This window comes from Otolemur garnettii, unplaced genomic scaffold (genome assembly GCF_000181295.1).
Source record: "Otolemur garnettii isolate 467f Iridium unplaced genomic scaffold, OtoGar3 scaffold00002, whole genome shotgun sequence".
NCBI lineage: Eukaryota > Metazoa > Chordata > Mammalia > Primates > Galagidae > Otolemur > Otolemur garnettii.
In genome coordinates this window covers 29,403,757-29,425,753 of record NW_003852397.1, presented here as the reverse complement: position 1 = coordinate 29,425,753, position 21,997 = coordinate 29,403,757, and the positions used below count along the sequence as shown (strand labels likewise).

The window sequence follows — 21,997 nt, the reverse complement described above, 5'->3', positions numbered from 1 at the left end:
GCTTAAGATGTCCCATGAAGTTGTTGACTTCCTCTCTTTCTGTTCTCTTGAGGAAGGCTTGTAATGCTATAAATTTCCCTCTTAGGACTGCCTTTGTGGTATCCCAGAGGTTCTGGTAACTCGTATCTTCATTATTATTATGTTCTAAAAATTTGGTAATTTCCTTTTTGATCTCATCTTTGACCCATCTATCATTCAGCATAAGGTTAATTTAGCTTCCATATCTTTTATTTTTTAAAACAAGTTAAATTTGCTTAAAGTAAAAAAAAAATTTTTTTTTGAGACAGTCTTAAGGTGTCACCCTGGGTAGAGTGCCATGGTGTCATAACTCATAGCAATCTCCAACTCAGGCTCAAACAATCCTCTTGCCTCAGTTTTTCTATTTTTAGTAGAAATTGGGTCTCACTTTTGCTCAGGCTGATCTCGAACTTTTGAGCTCAAGGAATCCACCTGCCTCGGCCTCCCAGAGTGCTAGGATTACAGACGGGAGCCACTGCGCCTGGCCTTGTAATTAAAATTTTTCCAGTAGCCACATCTAAAGGAGTAAGAAAGAAACAGGTGACATTCAGGATAAATTTTACTTAGCCTAACATCCAAGTTATCAGTATTTAAATATATAAGCCATGTTAAAGCCATTAATGTGACATTTTACATTCTATTTGTGCTACTCTTTAAAATCTAGTGGGTATCTTACAGCATACCTCAATTCAGACCAGACATTGTAAGGGACCGCAGAGTTGTAGAATGTGACCATTCTGGACACTTCTAGGTAGAATAGATCATAAGCCTTCCTCTTTCCATAAAGTTTTCTAGCATGCTGAGTTCTAGCATGCCACCTTCTTCTGTCTGTGTCACTCCAAACTGTCCTTGCCCCATTCACAGTGCTGACTCTTCTTCTTTATTCTTCGGGATGCCTGGGCATTCATTTTTGCATACCCTGTTTAGTAATGCACATCGGTTCTAGATGGGCCCCTGCAGAAGGTTATTGAATCCTTGGATTGACAAGTGGACATGATAATAAATGTAAATGTTTTCACACGTTAGTCCTCTTATATGGAACTAAGTACATCCCTATGGACACACATGAATATGTTTTAAATCCTAAGTATTAAATCCTAATTAGAGAATGCATATCAAACACCAGTTTAAATAAGATTTTATAAGGTAAAGGTACTGTTAGAATTCTTATCTAAGTCCACCTGACTTAGTTCAAGGAATGGGCCATGGGAAAAGATTCTGTATAATTCCATAGAGCTTAGACATAAAGTTTAAATAGAATCTTCATATAATTATGCAGTTTCACAACTAAGGGAAGTGCTGCCCATGGGTCCATTGTTTAGAAGCTCCAAGCTTCCTCCTGTCCAGAATTCCTGTGTTTGCTCCCCTCTACCTGGCTGTACCTGGAATCTTCTCACTGGTACACCTGTAACTGGCTTTTTCTTATCCTCCCCTTCTCAGCTCAGATGTCACCTCAGAGAAGCATCCCTGCTTCTGTCCAAGGGACCCCCACTCCTCCTCTGTCACTCTGCCTTACATCCTCTGCTTCAGTTTCCTTGGATCACTTACCACTCTTGGAAAATGTCTGTGTGTTTAACTTCTCCCGTAGTGTCACTTGTGAATAGCTGGGACTCGTACACAAAGGGAGTAATCAGTAAATATTTTATGAATGATCTTGATGACATTAGAATGAAGTGATGATTAGGTATCTGGGCACCAATTTCCTACAACAAATGAAAAGCACAGGTAACACACACTCATCCACCAAACATTTATTCTACATGGGGTGCAGGGATACTTCAGACCCTCCTTTGTTGCAGCCCTCCCTATGTCCTCCTAGGCAGTGATCAGATGTCCTTGAGTCAAGCCCTGCGCTAGCTAATAGAGAAACAAGTAGAAGGACATCTCTACCCACAAGAAGCTCCTGGCACAAAGCAAGAGTTTCCTGAAAGAGAGACCAGGAAAAGCTATGGGCTGACAGAGGAACCACCTATTTCTTGAGGAAGGGTGCTCGGAGATGCAGGAGGGCTTCCCAGAGGAGGGGCAGGAGGACCACAATTCACACTGGGAGACATTTTTTCCCACCCAGCAGGGACCCCACACTCTCCCTGGGACTGCTGACCCCAGACTGGACCAGGCAGGCACGACTTTGTTCTCTGGTCTCAGAACCATGCATTTTGCTGGCCACATCTTCGAGGCGGGCATGGAGTGTGGCCTAGCGTTATTTACGAGCCTTTCGCTGGTTACCAAATGCTGGAGCCCTTCTCAGCCTTCTCCCCGCAACACGCGCGCGGGGCTGCTGATGAACTGCTGAACTGAAAGGGACTCCCCAGTAGGTGGCGCGCGGGCACCGCCGTGTGCGGAGCGCAGGCGGCCGGCGTCCCTGCCAGCGCGCGCGTGTCCTCAGAGCTGGGCCCAGGCCGCTCTGATCTGCGCCTGGTCTGAATCCATTTCGTTTAGTTTAAAGGAAAGAATTAACTGATGCTTAGTAAGTGTATCTGCTCAGAGGAGTGTGTTCTCTGAGAAAAAATAAACAAGACTGTGTGACCCCCACATAGCGAGTCTGTTCTTTTTGAAGAACATCAGTTGGCAAAAGAGGAAACAGCTTTGCACGCTTTCTCCTTGCTGAAATCGTGGAGGGCACTGTTCGAACAGCCCGGGTCTGGACAGTCAGTGGAAGTGCTGCGGGCCTGAGCGGGAAGGTTTACACCTCCTGATCTCGGGATTAAGGACGCCGAGGAGGGGAGGGCTGCGTCCGTGCGGGGGGCGGGAGGGGGGAAGCTGTGCTCTACTTTGCTAACCATGGAGTCAAACCCATAGTGGCTGGGTCCCCAAATTCTGTGACGAAGTGTGTGCTTAGACACTTAGGGAATACATGGAGAGTAGGGATCAGTTCTATAGGTATTTTTTCTAGAATGTAGAGAAAGTGGCTCGCTAACACCCTGTGGGTGCTGGGCACAGCAGCACCAGGGAACCAGCGATGAGAATGCAGCCTTACCCCGGCTGCCCTGTGTTCAACACCCAGCACCCCTGGCCTGGGCATACTGCTTTTGCATGCAGTTAACCTCTCTGCGAAAAGCACTCCATACAAGGGGAGTGTATAACTGTATGCAGAGCTGGTCCCTATATAATCAACTATCTTTTAAATAAAATTAAGTAGAGAAATAAATATGTGAAGGGGGATAAAGGAAAAAAAAAGATACACCAAGGAATGCATCAGTCAGAAAGTAAATTTTAGTCAGTGTTCAAAAAATAAAAAGATGACTATGGGCAATTTTTAAAAATACAAAACTAACCTTATTCAATTGAAAGAACTTCCTTAATCCTGAAGCTGTGTTCTCAGGTTCTTTGACAACATGGGCTAGAGTGTCCCTTAGCCTCTCCAGACAAAGATCTCCTGCCCTTGGCCTCTGGCATGTGTGGAACGCAGCAGGGGCTCCTCTGCTTGGGGCTGTGCCTGGGGTTTGCTGAGCCCACAAGAAATGGAGAGGAAGCAGTGGTTCAGGCTACGCGTCCCCTTGCGTCCTCCGGGCCTGGCTGCACCCATTGTAAAGCCATGTCAACCTCCTTCTCTTAGGGCTTTCTTTCTCTGGGCTCTTGTACCTGCTCCTGCCTCTGTCCTGTTATGCAGAGTGGTAGAAAAGGTCTCCACTGTTTCTAGCTCAAGGATACCACACGGTTTCTTGCAGTTGCCTCACCCTGCCCACACCTGCACAATGGCCTCTTTATTAAGCCTCCTTAATTAGCCAGCTGGACTACGCCATGTGCTTCCCATGGGGGCTCCGACTGATACAAAGGTGAGAATAGATGGAAGTTTGTTTTCTTAATCATTACTCCTCTAGGAAAGAGAGAAAGAAAGCAGAAATGAAAAAAGGAAGAGCAAAAAGAGAAAGGAAGGAAAGGAGGGAGGGAGGGAAAAGAAAAGGAAGGAGCCAGAGACCCTCTATCAGTTGCTTTATATATTTGTTTATTCATTGTTAACCCGTTTATTTATTTTATCTCCCATGATAGTAGGAGTGGAGAATTTCCATATACCCTTCCGATAAATTCTCCTTTTGCTTAAGAGACTATTATCTGGTGCTTATACCCAGAAAAACCTGACTGATACAGCCATGAAATCTCAAAGTCTGGGAACCACTGTGGGGTGTGATTCTGACCCCTGTTCTCAAGGAGCCCCCAGTCTGACACCACCCCTGCTACCACCCACCATCTGCCACCCTCTTTTATAAACTGCCTTTCACTCAACCTTATCCGCCACCCCTAGAGCAATCTGTCCCCATCCCACTGGGCTTTTTGCATTAGCCTTTGAGTTTGGGCTTCCTGCTACCTTGCAGAAATATGTAGACATGTCTATTCTCTCTCTCTTCACTGATCAGACTGTGTTTCTTCATCTTTGTACATCCAGGGCCTGGTGAGGTACCTGGCAAAGAGGGTGGAATGAAAAGTAAGTGGAAAGAAATGGGGCACACGGTGAAAGCGAATGTTATCAAGCACCAGGGTAACAGTACTGATGGGAAGGAGAACTGAAGAGAGGACTTGGTGTCCAGCAGTGCGCTGGGTAGCCGGGAAAGGCTGCAGGAGGTTGGTTTGCAGCTTGTAAGCTTGAAGTCATGGCCCAGCACAACTGGGAGCAGCAGAAGGCCCTTCAAACTCCTGGATGACAACTTGCCCAGTCCTGTGCTACTGGGCCCTCTTCTTCCTCTGTCTTGCCTTCCCTCCCTCTCTCCTTGCTGCTTATCCTTTCCTTTATTTCCTCATAGGGCATATATTTCTTGAACACCTATCATGTGCTGAGGATCTACTGATAAAATAAGGCAGATGGAATGCCCCCTGTATTTGCTGTTTCCAATCTCATGGAGAAGATATGTTTTATAAAAGCTCATAAATAAGCCAATATATAAAGAAATTACATATTTTAGATAAGCTCTCTGAAAGAAATAAGGGTCTGGGAAAACAAAAAAGTAGGGAGGGGCCCCTACCTTTGTTGGGGGGGACTTCCTCAGGATGACATTTTAAGCTGACCCCTAAGGGACAGGGTAGATGTGGAGACGCAGAAGACTGAGGGAAGTGTGTGTGAAGACCCGGAGACCTGGGGATGGCCTGCATGCCATGCTCTGGAATCTGTTCCTAGATTGAGGACAGACTTTGAAAGGAGATGGAGGGGGTGACTTGGGTGTTGTTTGTTTGTTTTGACAAAGTCCTATTTGGGACTGCTCTCAGTAAAGCAGTCCCTGTGGATAGCCTGCTGCCCGCCACGCAGCCTTGCCCATTCCACACGTGTGGCCTGGCTCTCAGCTGCCCGCACACAGGGAGGACTCTCTTACTTCTGCAATCCTCTCTTCGCAGCATGCAACAGACCAGACATGACAAGGAATTAGCATCCCTCAACCAAAGACTGGTGAGCACCGGCACCTCTCAGGTGGGACATTTCTGAGGTCTGTGTTTTACACAGGCTCCCAGAGTTCCCCAATGGGATTAAGCTCCACTTGCTCACATATATGTACGTAGCTGTGATGCACCCAGTGTTAGCTGCCTTCCCACCTCTGAATCACTTTGCCATACCCCTGCGGGTATCTCCTGGGAACCCCTATCTAATAAAAGCTTTGTGCTTGAATCCTGTTCTCAGAGTTTGCTTCTAAGAAGACTCAAGCCAAGACCCAGTCAGCTGATATTTCTCTGCAAGAATCAGTTTGTTGTAGACTAGAGCTTCCAATACAGTTTTGAGTGTGCCCACACAGACTTTTACCTTAGCACAGTGGCATTGGGCAAGTTTTCCATTCTATGGCATCCTCCACCCCACCCCCAAGCGTGTACTCCCATCATTCCAGCCTATCTGGAGAATCCACATTTGTCTTTGGGAGGACCAGGGAGCATTGCCTTGATACTATTCATAATTGAGGCAGGAACTTGGTTCAGAGATAGGATTCTCTGCTGCTTTATGATTTGGAGAAAGGATTTGATGAGGGAAAGCCTTTTCTTTTCACTGGACACACTCTGACCTTTGCTTTACTAGATTAATTTCATATCTAGAATGCCCTATCTTAGATGATGAATTAGCAATAAAAACCTCATCAAAATGTAATTACAGGCAATGTGTTGAATAATGATCTCTTAAAAATTCCTATAGATTTGTCTGCACCTCCTTCCCCTTGTGGGGGAAATGAGCCTCAGCTGCTAGCTACCAGCCCCAGCTCAGGAATGTAAACCCCGGCCATATTGTGAAGCTGAGATGTGAGTGCTGGCTTCTGTCATTGCCCAGTGTCATCTGATTGATCAATTGCTTCTCTCCATGTGATGCACATCTTTATATAATTTAAAGGACCATTTCAATGGGGAGAAGGGGGTAGAAAGACCCAGGAAGTGGAAACTCTAAGCAGAATGAATCCCTGGCCTCCTCCATGTGTAGCAGCCTGCTGGGGAGGAGAGAGTTATTAATTAAAATGTTAACTGCCCAGACAATAGCAGGCAGACCAGCATGGAGAAAGCTTGAGAAGCCAGCAATAAAGCTTTCCTAACTGCAGATTCCAGGAAAGTTTGTTCTTCCTTAAAATAGGAATCAGAGCCATCTGCCTCGTAGTGGAAACTAGACTGAGCTGCTTTAGTGATGTTTGGCTTTGAAGGAGCCCAGCATGTTTCTTGCACTTGGACAGGGAGGTAACCTAGCCTTACCCTAACTCTATCGAGGGCCCCTGTAAAGCCCTACAGCTGGATCTGACAGCAAAATATTCAAATAATCACAACCGGGTGAATGCCTACACTCATTTGAATAACTGAAGAATTCAATCATTTGAATGCCAATGATTATTCTTCTGGGAGTTTACATTTTAGAAAGACCTTCCATCTGAATCCCCATGAGTGCATTAAATTGCTATCTAATTAGCAGTCCCAAATTATATATATTTAAAAGATAATTAAAGGTTTGAAGGCTGTTGGAATAACTGGTTATACATTTAAATGAATCACTAGAAATTTGTTAGTAATGTGTGGAGTTTTCTTTTATTTCTTGCTTCTCTCTTTGAAGTTCAGTAGACCCAACCTCACGGGGTTAAGTCTGGTAGCGGTAAGATAAAGGCAGATGTTTTTAATTATTGCAACTCAAACCTCCAAATAATTATAAGCAGCTGTCATTTTTGCATAATCCTAAATGATAAGACCCAAAGAATGCACATAAAAATGTTGAGACCATGGGCTTTGGGGCACAATGATTTAATCGCTCTGGCACCACGGCGCTGACCATTGGTCTACACTGAGGAGTGTGCTCTCACCACTATCCCCATTGCTCAACTCTCATAATAATGTGATAGGCGAACATGTCTCCAAACACCCTCCCTGGGTGCCACTTCCGTGTCCCCTGTGGATGTTTTTTAGGTAAAGGGAAACACTTTGGAATATTGAGGAAGGAAAACAGCGTGGCTAAGCCTGGCAGGGCTTTAGCTGAAAGTTCTTCTCAGCCTTGGTTGCCCTTTTTCCTTGGGATTGGGTCTACTCCAGTGACTCCTCCATTGGTGGCATGATGAGATTATGCCTGGTAGCATTTCTTTGGCCTATATCTGGGACTTTGACTAGATTGGCCACTTATATGCACCAGCTGGCCAGGGACAGAAATCCCAAATGGCAGACTGGCCTGCCAACTCCAACCCAGGAGGCTCTGACTTCAGGTGTTAAACTTAACACTTTCTATGCCTGTCTTTCTCTGGAAGCACAAGGGTATCTTGAGTAAGTCAAGGGGACATTTACCCTGCTCACAAAGACTTTTCTCCTTTGGACCTATTGACTGCAAAACTGAAGTCCCTCAAGATCAAGGCACGTAATTCACCCCAAGCCGAGCTGAAGCCAGAATCCGCAAGAGATAATCTAGACTATCAACTAAACGGTATAGACACACACACACACACACACACACACACACACATTTATTCCAAATTAAATCAAACCCCCAAAGATCTCTCTGCTAAGGAGCTCTCAAGTCAGATATAAATTGAAACGGGGATCTGACTTGGCAGAAATGTGACTCAGAAAGAATGGCCCAATGAGCTCAGCTTGATTCCTTAGGAATGGGAAATATGAACAGATGAAAGAGGAAAGAAATCAGACTGAAGGTTTACCTGGAACACTTAGAAGCTGACAGGGATCACAGAATATTGTCGCCTCTCCCCAGTGAAGAAATGTAGGGATTTCAAAAACATATCGTAAGTGTTAGAACCAGTTGGAATATTATGATTCTCTCACATGCCTGATTCTCCCCCCCAAAAGGCTCTCCTGGAGTTTCTGAGTTTCTAGCTCTACTCTGAGTAGAGCACTGGGGAGTACCTGGACTGGATGAGGCATTTCTCTGCCTCCCAGTATTGCTACAAGTTTGATTTTAGTGTGGGTTGGAGTCGCCTTAAATGAAGCTCATATTCCTCCAGCTCAAATACAACTATAAATATTATGTCCATGTATTTTTATTTATTTATTTGATAAATTTTTGAGAACCAATAATTTAAATTCAGTTCTGGTCAGTGGTAATTCTAGGAACCTGGTTGACAACAACTATAGTTCACCTTGCTGTCTCCCCCTTCTTGTGCCCTCAGGACACATCTCAGGCCAGTTCTGGGCAGGAAGTTTAGTGCTAGAACAAGAGGCTGCTGGTACATGTTTCTCTGGAGCAGAGCAGTCTCCAAGGCCAGACATCTGGGGTCAAACCTCAGCTCTGTCACAATCAGCTGTGTAACCTTGGACAAGTTACTTAACCTCCCTGACCTCAGTTTCCTCCACTAAAAAGTGAGGACAAAAATAGTGCCTTAGACTCTGATGAGGATTATTACATGAGTTAATGTTGCAGAATACCCATGGCAGGCCAGGCACACAGGTCAGTTTATACACGTGTTTATGAAATGAATACACGACTCATTTGTTCGTTCCCTCTGGCCACTCATTTATCACATATTCACAGAGAACCTAGTCTTTGCCAGGCATGAAATCTTTCCCAATGATGTCAGGACCTTGTGGGAGACAATTTGCAGTACAGTGTGGTAGGTGTGGAGATAGGGCCACCATAGGAGGCTGATGAGAGCGTGGGAAGGACCTGACCTGACCGGCCCTGGACAGGTCAGCACGGTCCTCCCCAGGGAGGTCCTGAGGGCTCAGCAGGGATTGGCTGCTACAGTCTGAGTTGGGGTGAAGGGTATTCAGAGCACAGGAGATGGCTTGTGCAACTCTCTGGAGATGATGACATTTTGAGAAGCCAGCTCAGTCTAGCTGAGAAGTTCTAACTGGGGAAACCAGAGCAGCAAGCCAAGGCCACATGACAAGGACTTGTGGATGCCCGACATCAGTCTCCAGGGACCAGGTGCAACGAGCATTCCAGGCCAAGCAGTGATATGATCTGATTTCAGACCTGGAAGAATCCTTCTAGCTGGACTTTGAGGAATGGATTGCAGGAGGGAGTCTAGTCAGGGAGACTGGTTTGGGGTCTATTGGCCTTATCAAGGACAGAGATATCACAGTGACTGACACTAAGCTCTAAACTGGTGGCAACATCAGTGTGATTCGATTTTAAGAGACACTTAGAAGATAGAAGCAGAAGAGGTGGTAGTTTGATGGACCCTGGTCGATCTTCCTGGTCCCCTGGCATCTTTCCCTGATTATACCTACCCATTCCAGCCCATGTCCATGTTTCCAAGGTCACGGGCCGGGAAATATAAGCCCCAGTGAACTCAGTCAACCTGACAGAGGACCTTTGTTTGTCGTATGAGTCATGCATCATATCAGAAGTCTCTCGAGCTCATGAAGACCAGCATGCATCCAGAAATGTCAAAAGACACATGGCTATAATTGGGGATCTCATACACATAAAAACAAAACTAAATCAGTCCAGTGTAGTTGATGGACTGAAGGTAGATGGGAGCTTACTCAGTCTGATGGTCAGGACAGGGCTAGTGCTTAGAGCACACGTGTGGACAAGGAGGCCACCTGCACGTTTGTGTAGCAAAGTGGTGTGTCCTCGGGTTGGTGTGGAATAAGTGCCACCCCAGCTGAGAAAGGAGAGACACCCAGGCTGGAGAGCTCTGGGAAACCTTCACAGAAGAGATGGCCACAAAGGCAGAGCCCCTCCTGTTTTCTCTTCCTTCACACAATCTTTAACAACTTTTAGCAGGAAAAGCAAAACAATAAAATAAAAGGAAGCTATTATGCCAAGCATCTTCCTAAATAAAATTATACACACATGCACAATCCTACCTCTAGTGAAGGCATGGCATTCTGATGTAGGCTGACACTCTCAGAGGCATAAATTGGGTAATGGTGGTGGCTTGGAAGGAGCCGTTTTTCCCCCCCTTTCCTGCATCTGTCTATTTGCTTCAGTCGCAAATCCATCGCCAGCTTCCTGCCCTGCCTCATGTCATTTACCATAAAAACCTGGAGTTGAGCAGTTGAGGACTCTTTCTGTGACAGCCATCCCCCCAGGCTGAGACCATAAGACTCGAGTCTTCTTTCCAGGGCCTAAGTTGGGGAGGAGCGTTGGAAATGGAGTGACAGAATATGAGTCCGTAGGTCCAAAGGACTGACCACAGGAGGAAGGCCAACAACATGGAGAACTGGCTCCACGGGGAGTAGCAGCGTGTGAAAGCTCACACACTTGGTCATCGTCATAGGGTACTATTTTCAGATTTCACCTGGATGAATAAGAAAAGTCACTGTGTTTGCATTTTCAAAACTAGAATTAATTTGTCGTGCCTGATTAAATCCCATATTCACAAAGGTCTGATGGTTCCACATACTCAAGGATCTTTTGATATGTTAACTACTCAAAAAGAATACTGCCACATAAAAGTCGGTAAATCTTTTAAAAACTTACTTGCCAAAGGTCACAGTCATACTTTCTAATTATAGAGGCCCTCTCTTTACCCTAGGTATTCTCTCCTCATCCCACAGCAGTATTTGAAACCTTTTCTGAAATTCGCTGTGGAATAAAGCACATGCTTTAGGAACTCATTGCAACTCTGTCTGAAACTTGGAAATTCATTCTGAAAGCTGTCTGGCATCTAACTTCCATTTAATCTGCTTCAGAGAGGATAGTGTTCTGACGAGGCTGGCACGGAGGCACAAGCCTATAATCCTAGCACTTTGGGAGGGGTGAGGCAGGTGGATTGCTTCAGTTCAGGAGTTCTAGAACAGCCTGAGCAAAAGCAAAACTCCGTCTCTACTTAAAAATACCTGGGTGTTGTGGTGGGTACCTGTAGTCCCAGATACCCAGGAGGCTGAGGCAAGAGGTTCGCTTGAGCTCAAGAGTTTGAGGTTGCTATGAGTTGTGATGCCATGGCTCTCTACCCAGGGTGACAGAGGGAGACTGTCTCAAAAAAAAAAAAAAAGATGCTCTGACCCATTACAGGAGATGCCCCCAGGTGCCTCCACAGGTCTGTGCTTTGCGTGCAGCCCCTGCACAGTCTTCCTTCCTCTCTACTGAGCAGTCTCTATTCTTAGCATCCCTCCTCTGCCTGCATCAGAGGCCTGGAGTTGCCACTCTCCCTCCCTGCTTGCTGAGTCCCCTGCTCTCTTCTCCTCATCCCAACCACTCAGCATGGTTTTAATTTTTATGACCAGTTTGCTATGACAAGATAAACCAGCTTTTTAAGAATCAGAGTTTAAATCCAGCCTCGCTATACGAAATCATGTCTGACCTACAAAAACCAGTGGTAGGCCCGACCGCCTCCTCCCCACACACAGTACGTGACTCACGGCTACTTAGAGGACGCTGATTAAGATAAAGGTCATCCGGGTTTTCAAAGCGGCCTGGTAATTGTTGCTTTTTAAAAAAATACCAAAGCTGTTTTAGTTTTACAGCGATCAAAAGGATTTTGTAATCATGCTAAGAAAGCACATAGAACTTTTCATCTTTGAGACGCTTAAAAACATTAATTAATAAGAGCACGGTACTTTTTAGAAAAAGGAAAAGACTCCTTGTCTAGACATGCCCTGTTGCCTCTTTCCCACCTTCCTGAGGGTTGTCGACACGCCCTCGTGGCCCTGCAGCGTATCTGGGCTTCTCATCTTCCCATAGCATTCAGGATTTCGTCTCTGAATACAGGCTCCGTAGAGTTCTCTTCTGCTGTAGTGTCTCTATCGTGCTACTGTGTATCTTGTCTAGGGAAGTCTAGGCTACTATGCAGTCACACAACGAAAGGGACCAGCACAATTTGGGTGGCAATCCTAGCTGAAATGATATCCTCCAGTACTACAAAGATTGCCTGAGTCCCTGAGATGGATATTGGTGAAATGAAATAAGATATAAATTAGATAAGAGATAAAATAGATTCAAATTGGGCCTGTGGCGTAATACTTAGCTCACTGCAGTCATGCAGTATACTGTACTCATTCTTAATCTAAAACTGATTCTCACATCCTTGGCCATTAAAGCCAATTTCTGGGCAGGCCAGATAAATCAGCTGTTAACAGAGACATAACTGGCTGATGGGGCTGGCCGGCTGATGGTTCGGGCTTTCCAGCATGGTTCTGTGGCCGTTCATGGGCCTCCTGTCTCCAGTTGCCATCTGAGCTGAGGGCCTGCAGCACAAGGAGACCACCCCAGGGGAGGCCGTATAGAGGGCCAGGGAAGTCTGTGGCTCAGACATGTGGCCACATGGCTCTGAACCTTGATTCTGCTGTCTGCTAGCCTTGTCACCATGTGCAGCGCTTAGCGCAGAGCCAGCCACCAGAGACGTTCACCCTCCCTGAAAAGTGATAGGAGGGGAAGGGAAAGCTGCCCAGCAGTAACAAAATCACTTTTTAATTTTTTTTCAAAGGCAGTCACTTGGAAAGCAGAACAGATCAGTTACTACATTTTATAAGTTCCTCGTTAGAGAAACAATGAACTTTGAAAACTGAAAACAGTAACTGCTTCAAAATACTTTTTTCACCCTTTGGGGAAGAGCATGGAAGGGCAGGTGCTGATCTCTGTTCTGTGGTAGTGAGGGCAATATTTTTTTCACTTTTTGGACTTCTCATTATTTTCCAAATTTGAGCAGTTACTCCATGGATAATAGAGAAAAAAATAAGGAAACAACAGCACTCAAACCATTTTGACTGTGACATCTGTGGCCCTTGTCATAGAACCCCAGGAAAGCGGTGGCTGACAGAGGCCACTGGGGCTCCCTTTCTCTGGGGCCACCCCCTCTTAGTCTGTCACCTCCAGAGACATTGATTTACAACCGGCAAGATGGAATCAAACATTCCCAAATTCCAGGGGAAGAGGCCATCCCTTTGCCTCAAGTCCACCTGGTCTTTACTTTGACTTTAAGGAGAGTCAGCTGAGTCAGGTTGAGTGGCCTCTTGGAAGGAATAAAATTATTTATTAATGAACAGCAGCACAGTTAAGAACCACTGTATCCTAGGAGGGAGCGCACTCACTCCCTAGGCACGCGCTCTGAGAGGCCAGGCTGCCCGACCTCATCAGCCAGTCCCTCGGCAGCCATGTTGTAGGTACCTGCCAAGTGGGCATGTTCTCAGACCGCCTTTGTTAGGACATACAGTGAGCTGCCCTTGATGCTCGACCACATCTATGCCTGTTTGTTTCTCAGGGCAGCCCTGTGAGCCTTGCAGATGAGACTCAGAGATGTGCACTCTGGCCCCAGAGCATACAGTGGATGGATGGACCTGATTAGACTCTGAGTCTGACCCAGGGCTCCAGCCGTAAATCACTCTCCTACAGGGCTCTGTTGACGTAGCCTGATTCCTGGAAGAGGCTGTGATCAGCTACTTGAGGGCGGGAGCTCAGCCTTCACAGGTGGCTTCACAGAGCTTTCCCAAGACTTGCCTGTGCCTGATGCAGAGCCTGAGAAGTAGTTGGTGTGCAACAGTAGTTTGGGATGTGCAGGGGAACAAACAATTGAAGAAACAAAGTGGCCAGTGGCCACTAGCTCCTGTGTCTTAACACATGGAGGAGGAAACGCATTCCTACATCCTTTCTTCTGAAATGGTCCCTGGAGCCTTGGAGAGAAGAGAGGAAACAGAGCCTTGAAGGAGGTAGGAAAGGTCTTCAGCCTCTGAGGACTAGCCGTGGGGGAGAGAAACATCTGCCCCAGACAAGGGCTGGCTCCCAGCCCTCAGACACACCCTGTCTCCAGATGGCATTAGCTTTGGGCAAAGTTTCTTCCTCTTCAGTTGGGGGCCTCCCAGCCCCGTCTGCTTCCTTCTTGTTGGCATCACGGAGCGGCACGTACAGTTTATCAATTATCAGCATCACAATAGTTGTTCCACAGAGGCTGCATGGATATGGGTAGCTGATTTCCTCTGGCTTTCCCAAAAGAAAGCAGAACAAGTAAAGGCATTTTGTTTTCTTTAAATCAACATGTCCATCACCTTGGCCCATGCCATTGTGCTGCCCCAGTCCATCTGCGGGTAACAAAAGTGTGCTCATATCCAGACCAAGACATACTGCTGGGAAGGTTTTGGCACTTCAGGCAAGCCCTGGGATGGTTCTGGCTTGCTACTCGGATGGGTGCCCTCTTGCCCATCCTCCTAGGCCAAAGGCTTGTTTGTGTGCTCACCACATCTGGCCTTTATTTGAAACTCCACCTCCAAGTATTTCATAGTGCAGAATATCTTTCCTTATTAAATTCTACCCCACATATTTTTTTCATAAAACAGGCACCAAAAGCTACAAACCTACCTGTGGCTCTCAAAATATCTGTTTATAAACCTTTGGAAACAGTTTGCAATTCGTTAATCACATTTTCAAAGGAAGTTACAGATTATAGATACACTAACAAATGCCATCTATGATGCCTAGGCCCCGGTAATTAGCTCCTCACACAGAGGAAGGAGTTGTGGAACCTAGAGACCTCCCACCCCACCCCCGTCCTTCACCAAAAATAAAAACCAAAACTGTGTGGGAGAGGGGGGATCTGGCCTAGAAATTACAGATGGAGAGTTTACTTTTTCTGTCGCTAAGTGTGGGGAGGGCCAGCACAGAGAGATCAGCTATGCTCACACCCAGTCGTGTATCTTGGTGAACAGTGAGGCATTTTGTAAATCACATGTCCCCAATAATCATGAAAGTGCCAAAGTTTGTGAATACTTCATATAACGTGCACTTTAAAGGGAGTTCATTTTTTAAAAATAATAAAAGCACTAAACATATATGTAAGTTAGAACTCCATTGACTACTTAATGCTTGACATCGAAGCTAGTTTTAAAATATATATATCTTAAAAAGGGAAGGGATAAGGTAGAGAGAAGGTATTAAAACATGAAACATGAAATGTCCAAGGGCACAAAGATTTCAGGTACAGCTTGATCCAGCTGCATACTCCACATTTTCAGGACTGTCTTCATATCTCTGCTCTGCTTTCTCTGTACAAGCTTCATGCTCAGACTCTCTCCATGTAGTGGCAGAAGTGGCTATGAGGTGCTCTAGGCTCACATCCCTACCACTTAGCAACACCGATAGATGGGGAGTCCCTTTTTCTTCTGGATAAATCCAGGAAATCATCCCAGAGTGAGTCTTAAATTGGCATGAGTTACATGCCCACCTCTGAACCTGTCCTTGTGTCCTGAACGATGTGGGTTTCCCTCACTGCTCAGGCCACATGCCACCTCCAGACCAGGGATGAATGAATGTACATTGCCTGGAACCATATTTACTGAGGGTGGGCCCAAGGAGTTCCCTATAGGAAAGTCAAGCTGACAGCCCTGGAATGGGAAGTGGCAGACTATCGCACAGTATCTCCCTAATGGAGCTCTTCTTCTGGCCTTTTCGCATGCTTCTTAACAGGGGAAAAGGGAAAGTGAAATTAGGCTCAGGATGCTAGAGTTGGCTTATAGCCCTTGGCTGGTTTTATCTATGCAGCAGCCTACTGATTTGTCCTTTCCCCACCCAAATTAATCATTCCGCTACATTACTATTTATATTCTAAAGGAGCATACAAAGACCCACATGGGAAGAGTTTCAGACCCATTTCACATACTTGGTTAAGCAGACCTTCCGAAAGGGCATTCCTAAAACAGAATTTCAGCTTTTATCTGTTTCATTCAGTGAATTAAATTATAGGCTTGCTGGAATATGGTGGTTCACAGACCAGTATGCTGGGAAATCTTTCATTCCTTCACTTTCTAATCTCTCCAAGTTTCTTGAGTATCTTTTTGGTGCAATGTACTGCATTTCTTGAGTAGTTATAAAAAAATGAGTAAAGACTTCTCAGAATGGTTAGTAGACAAGGATTCTCTGCTGATCTGCGGCTGCCCAATACCACCTAAAAGGACTTAATTTTTTTGCACAAGTGTAAATTTTTCTGCCAAGCGAGCCTGCAGTGCCAACTTGTAAGAGACACACCAGGGAGAGATGGATGATTGTGACTGACACCATCATCTTCAACAAATATCACTGTAAAAAGAAATTTTCAGTGATTGAAATAACATGAGGAGACTTATGGCGGGTGGGATGTCCTCCCCCATACTGGCCATATGATCTTATTTCATTTGTTATTTAACTAGAGCTCATTTTCTCATATGCATGATGGACAATAAATTGACCTTATAGAAGCAGAATTAAGGGTGATAAACTACAAGTCCATGGGAAGAGCAAAGCAAAGTTTAATTGACGTCATATCTTTAGGGTCTCCCAGGTAGTAGGTGACTGATAAATGTGTGTTGAGTAAATAAATAACGGAGAATTCTGAAGTAAGCCAAGGAAGAATTTCTCCCCATAAAACAGTTTAGACCCAGCATTAGGTTGCCCAAGAAATTGTGAAAGTTCTGACATTAAAGTTCAGGATCTTGGGCTTGGCGCCTGTAGCTCAGTGGCTAGAGCGTTGGCCACGTGCACCGGGGCTGGCAAGTTTCACCCTGGCAAGGACCCGCTAAACAAAGGACAACTGCAATAAAAAAAAGTCGCCATGGGGCAACGCCTGTGGCTTAATGACTAGGGCGCTGGCCCCATATACCGAGAGCGGCAGGTTCGACCCCAGTCCTGGCCAAACTGCAAGAAAAAATAGGCCAGCATTGTGGCGGGTGCCTGTGGTCCCAGCTACTCCAGAGACTTGAGACAAGAGAATCACATAAGCCCAAGAGCTGGAGGTTGCTGTGAGCTGTGATGCCATGGCACTCTACTGAGGGTGACAAAGTGAGACTCTGTCTCAAGGCCAGGCATTGAGGTGAGTGCCTTCAGTCCCAGCTACTTGGGAGGCTGAGGCAAGGGAATCACTTAAGCCCAAGAGTTTGAGATTGCTATGAGTTGTGATGCCATGGCACTCTACCGAGGGCAATACAGTGAGACTCTGTCTCAAAGAAAAATAAATAAATAAGTAAATAAAGTTCAGGCTCTGGCTGCTGAATACCTGGGTGCCTAATAATGCTCGGTAATGGTTCTTACTGGAGTGGGACTTTGGCACAGGCAATGGAGGTCCAGAATGACTGGACTCTCTCTGTCTGACTCTTGCTCCTCAGGGGGACAGGCCTGAGCGTTGGCTCCCTAGGCCTTCCACCCCCCTCCATTCTGCCCACCGCAGGGCAAGGCACTACTGCTCACAACACCCACCAACCTTGTTCCTGTTGCTCCTGCTCAGCCCCAGCCTGGATCTTGCAAGGACTGGGGATTCCATGCACATAGGAACTTTCCGTAACAGGATCTGGCTACTGACCTGCTATCATTTACAGTGGCTTCTGAAGGAATCACTTCCTTTCCTCCTCATCTGAAGTGTATCTGATGTCATACAACTGACTGTGAATGTCTACTAGTTGGAAACCCAGGAGGAGGGAGTCTGGGAGTGTAGTTGGCTGCGGTGGTGAGAGTCCACTGGCCCTTGGAGGTGAGGTACCTTCCCGGGTAGCAGTGAGGTAGGGGATTCTCCAGAGACGTTGCAGTTTCTGAAATGCAGTTGATGGAGAAGGAAAGAGTGCAGAGAAAATACTTGACCCTGTTTAGTACCACAGCTATGCAGGTTCCAGCTCCTCTGGAACTTTCTAGGGACTGGTTTAGACTTGTTTGGTTTAACAGAGAATGGTTGCACCTGCCCCCACAGTGGCCGATTATGCCCAAATGGATTCTCATGATTTGGGGATCTTAAAACACTTAAACTTACTGGGAATCTCACTTCCAATTAAATCAAAATGTGACCACTGTAAAGAGAGAACAAAAAAGAAAACAGTATACGTACGTATATATTTTCCCAATATGCTATTAACCGTATCGTATGAACTTGGAAAGAGGTTGCTTATCCTTAGCCTGCAGCAGAGGGCAGACTTTCCTACATTATAAAACCCCCAACAACCAACGTTAGAGGTCTCAAGACACCAGAACCTTCAGACACAAGAACGTCCGGTCGATAAAATGGTAGGCTTGCAGGGTGACTAACACCAACGATTTAGGAGGAAAAACTAAAACCACTTCCCCAGCTCTGATTGCACACATCGGCTTTTCCAGAAAACTGCCTTTAATGGCTGCTAAATCTAGCAGTGATTCTCAGTAACCCCCTCTACTCCAGATAAGGCAGCTGTGCCCAGTTCACGAATACTGTGGCCAATGTGATAACAAATAGAAGGTTCTGTGCATCTGCAAAATGTTACCGGGATGCTGGGGCCAGCTTCCGCGGTGCAGATCAGTGCTTTTGTTTCCTAGCCAAGGACTGTGTGGTAGGTTTGAGACAGAAGGGAGAGGAGGGAAAATTGTAAAGTATAAGGTGACATGACTTGATTTTTGACAAACATAAGAAGCCCTTTTTTGTGTCATGAAGGAATAGTTTTGAGAAGCTTTGGAATGAAGAAGGATCTGCCCTTCTCACATGTACCCCATCCAGGGAAGGGACAAAGCTTCTTTTGCAACCGGTGTTTTTAAAAACAAAATGTCCACCAGGTAAATTCAAATCAAGCAAAGAGTTAAGTTTTATATTCCCCCAGCTTGGAGCAAATGTTTACAAGCATCTGGCCTTGCTTTCCTGTCATTAAAACCCCAAGGTCTGTCACCCTGCTGGCTTCTCACTCATGTCTGCCCATTCCCAGTCCCCATCCCTGGAACAGGCTTGGGAGGACGAATATTGCCCTAGCTGAGGATCTCATGGGTATGCTGTTTTTTTTTTTTTCTTTTTCTATCTCTTCCTCCCCCTGCTAGTACGAAGAAGGGAAAAAGCGAAGGAAACCCAACTATAGCAGTGTTGACCTCTCTGAGGTGGAGTGGGAAGACCGAGATGATGTGGTAAGTGATTTGTTTTCGAGCCTCATGAAGAAGGAGCTCCATTGTACCCACTTCTGTACCTGGAAGTTCCCCCAGGGGTTGGCCAAGAGGCCCACTAGAGGGACAGCTGGCCACCAGAGGGATGTAGAGACAATGGACCCTTTTACCACGTTAGGAGTTTTACAACTCTCCTGCTGCTCCGTAGTGGGGCCCATTGCAGCCAGGCCGCCCCACCTGCTTGTGCAGCCGGCTGATTAGTCCAGCCTCCTCCCAGTGCAACGGATGGGCCCTGCCATCTTCAGTGGAACCTGGGTGCCCAGTGCAAGGTCAGGGTGCCTGCAGGCCAAGCAGGTAGGTTCGTGGGCACCAGAATTCGCCTGTCTGGACCACATGGGCACAGCTTTTGTTTCCAGAGAATAGCACAGGGCTTTGCAGGCCCACCTTGCTCCTGCCTGGCTGGCTGCCTGCGTCCTCTGCCTTCCCAGCCCTGCCCCACTCCTGCCTTGCCACAGCAGCGCACCACTCTTTCCCTACACAGATCCAGCCTCCCCTCCTCTATCAAAAGCCTTCCCTATGCCCATGACTTAACGCCCTCAACTCTTCTTATCACTTCCTCAATAAATCAGACTTCTTAGACCTGCTTGCGTTTGTATGGATCCAGGTGGTACGTCCTTAATTGAATTGTCCCCTCCCAGGTGTTCCTGTCAACATCCTGACTCATCACATTTTCTCCTCGTGTCTCTGTGCCAGACCACGTTTCCCTGCCCCACCCTTCCTGATTTGTGTGATTTCTTAAGTTTCATCATTGAATTAGCATGGTTTCCATCTCTCTCTCTCTCTTTCTCTCTCTCCCCCCCTCTCCTGCTGTCCCAGGGGATACTGAGGAGAACCACCCGGAAGCCCAGGCTGGGTCCCTGTGCCTTTCAGACCCAGCCCAGCCTCTTTCTGCAGCTTTCCTTCTTTTACATCCTCAGCTCCCTCTCACCAGCTCCGATTTTATTCATCGCCTATAAAATACATGGAAGAACCATGTCCGTGTTAGAAATTTAACCTATTTCCTTCTGTATCTGCACTGAGTCTATTTAGACTCAAGCTCAGACAAAATAACTTTGTCACTTGATAGAAGCTGCTTCCTCATCCACATTCCTTCCACACATGCCAGTGGCCTGACACAGCATCAGCTCAAAAACTTGGTAGAGTTTTATGCCTTCTTGTCTCTAAATACTTTCATCAGGATCCTGTCAGCCTCTTTGATTATATGGCATCTAAGGTACACAGCCTATGCTGAGCACAGCGGGGGGGAGTTCTGCTCAGGTGTTAGACTGCTAAGTTTGAATCCTACCTTCACTGCTGGCTGGCTGGCTGGGTGACTGATTAGGACCTCTGAACCTCAGGTTTAGTTTTTGTTCATTGCTATGTTTTTTCCCCTAGTTATGAGTCTGATGGCAATAGTCCCTACTTCACGGAGCTGTTGTCAAGATTAAATGTATTAATATGTAGAAAGAGATTAAAGTGCATACACTGCTGTGCGGTCAGAGAGCATTCTACGAGGGGTAGCTGTTGTTAGTGTAATTCTCATCATCACCGTCAATCCGCAGGCGACCCCTCGTGAATACCTGTCTTGTGGATTTATAGTTGCTAACTTGTCTCATGAATCTTTGCCCTTCCTCGTCCAACTTCTCTTTGTCCATTGCTCTATTTCTGGTTTGTTTTGGCCTCACTGGATCTTTCCCAGAGGGCTTGAACCTTGTGGTCAACGTGCTTCTCCATCCCTTCCTCTTTTCCATCTTAGCTAACGTGGAGGGCAGACTCGGTCACACCTACCTGGCCCTCAGGTTCCCCTTGTCCAGGAAGCCTCCCTCTACTAGTTAGCACCAAACTGACTCCTCCTTTGCAGGCTGCCCAGAGACGCCCCGCTCAGTTCACTCTAGTCTCAGCTAATATCTCCTTGTCCTAATCATGGTTTGGAAGCACCTTTGATCTCATCCTGGCTGTGTTTCTCATCAAGGCTGTAGCCATCAGATGCCCAGGTTCCTGTTCTTCACCTTGATCTGACCCACAGGACTGGGTTCTGGCTGTCCATGTTCATAGTTACCCCATCTAAATCAAGTCCAGTGCTCTCCTGCCACACAGATTGGTCTCTGGTTCCCTGTTTGATTTGGGTCTCACCTCAGGAGAATGGTGCACTTGAAATGTGAACTCCTTCATTACCAACCTATTTGACTTAGGAAAACCCAAACAACCATTTCTCTCTGGAGGATTCTCACCTCACCAACTGGTGAATTTTGGTAGCTGCGCAATGCTTTGTGAATTTGAAATCCCACATATGCAGCCAGCTACTTGGAATTTGCATCCCAGTAGAAGGGGACAGGTTTTTAGGGTCAAGATCTGGGACAGGCAGTGTCAGGAGAGCCCAATAAGGAAGAAACAAGCAGAGTCTACCAGCTGCAGAGACCCTCTGGAGAGGAGAATCCTATTTCTCTTGGACAATTAGGCTCTTGAATTGAATGACCACATTTATAACATAGACCTTTCATACTTTCAAAAAATGATGTAAGGTCACATATATTTTGGTATTTATTATTATTTAATAGTATTTAAGTATTTAATAGTATTAAAACACATGCAAAATAGATGGGCTAAAGTTAAAAGAAGGAAAAAAAGAGACGATTAGAAGCCACTTAGAGGATAATGAGCAAGACTTCTGTCCCAGTCTTCAGGATAATTAGCCATTGCATGGACAACACAATGAGCAGAACACATGTTTGGGAGACCCATGAACCAGCAGGGGGATGGGGACATGCATAGCCCAGGGGAATCACCAGTGTGGATGCCCTCTGGGAAGGAAAAATTTAT

General features: G+C 46.2%; 1 protein-coding gene across 1 annotated transcript in view; it reads left to right on the top strand.

Annotated features, from left to right (window-relative positions):
* Positions 1 to 21,997, top strand: part of CACNA2D3 (calcium voltage-gated channel auxiliary subunit alpha2delta 3) — an 876,027-nt gene that overhangs the window by 672,594 nt on the left and 181,436 nt on the right. The window contains exon 17 of the mRNA XM_003781696.2: positions 19,079 to 19,162. Within this exon, the coding sequence (XP_003781744.2) occupies positions 19,079 to 19,162 (84 nt within the window). The remainder of the gene's footprint in view (positions 1 to 19,078; positions 19,163 to 21,997) is intronic.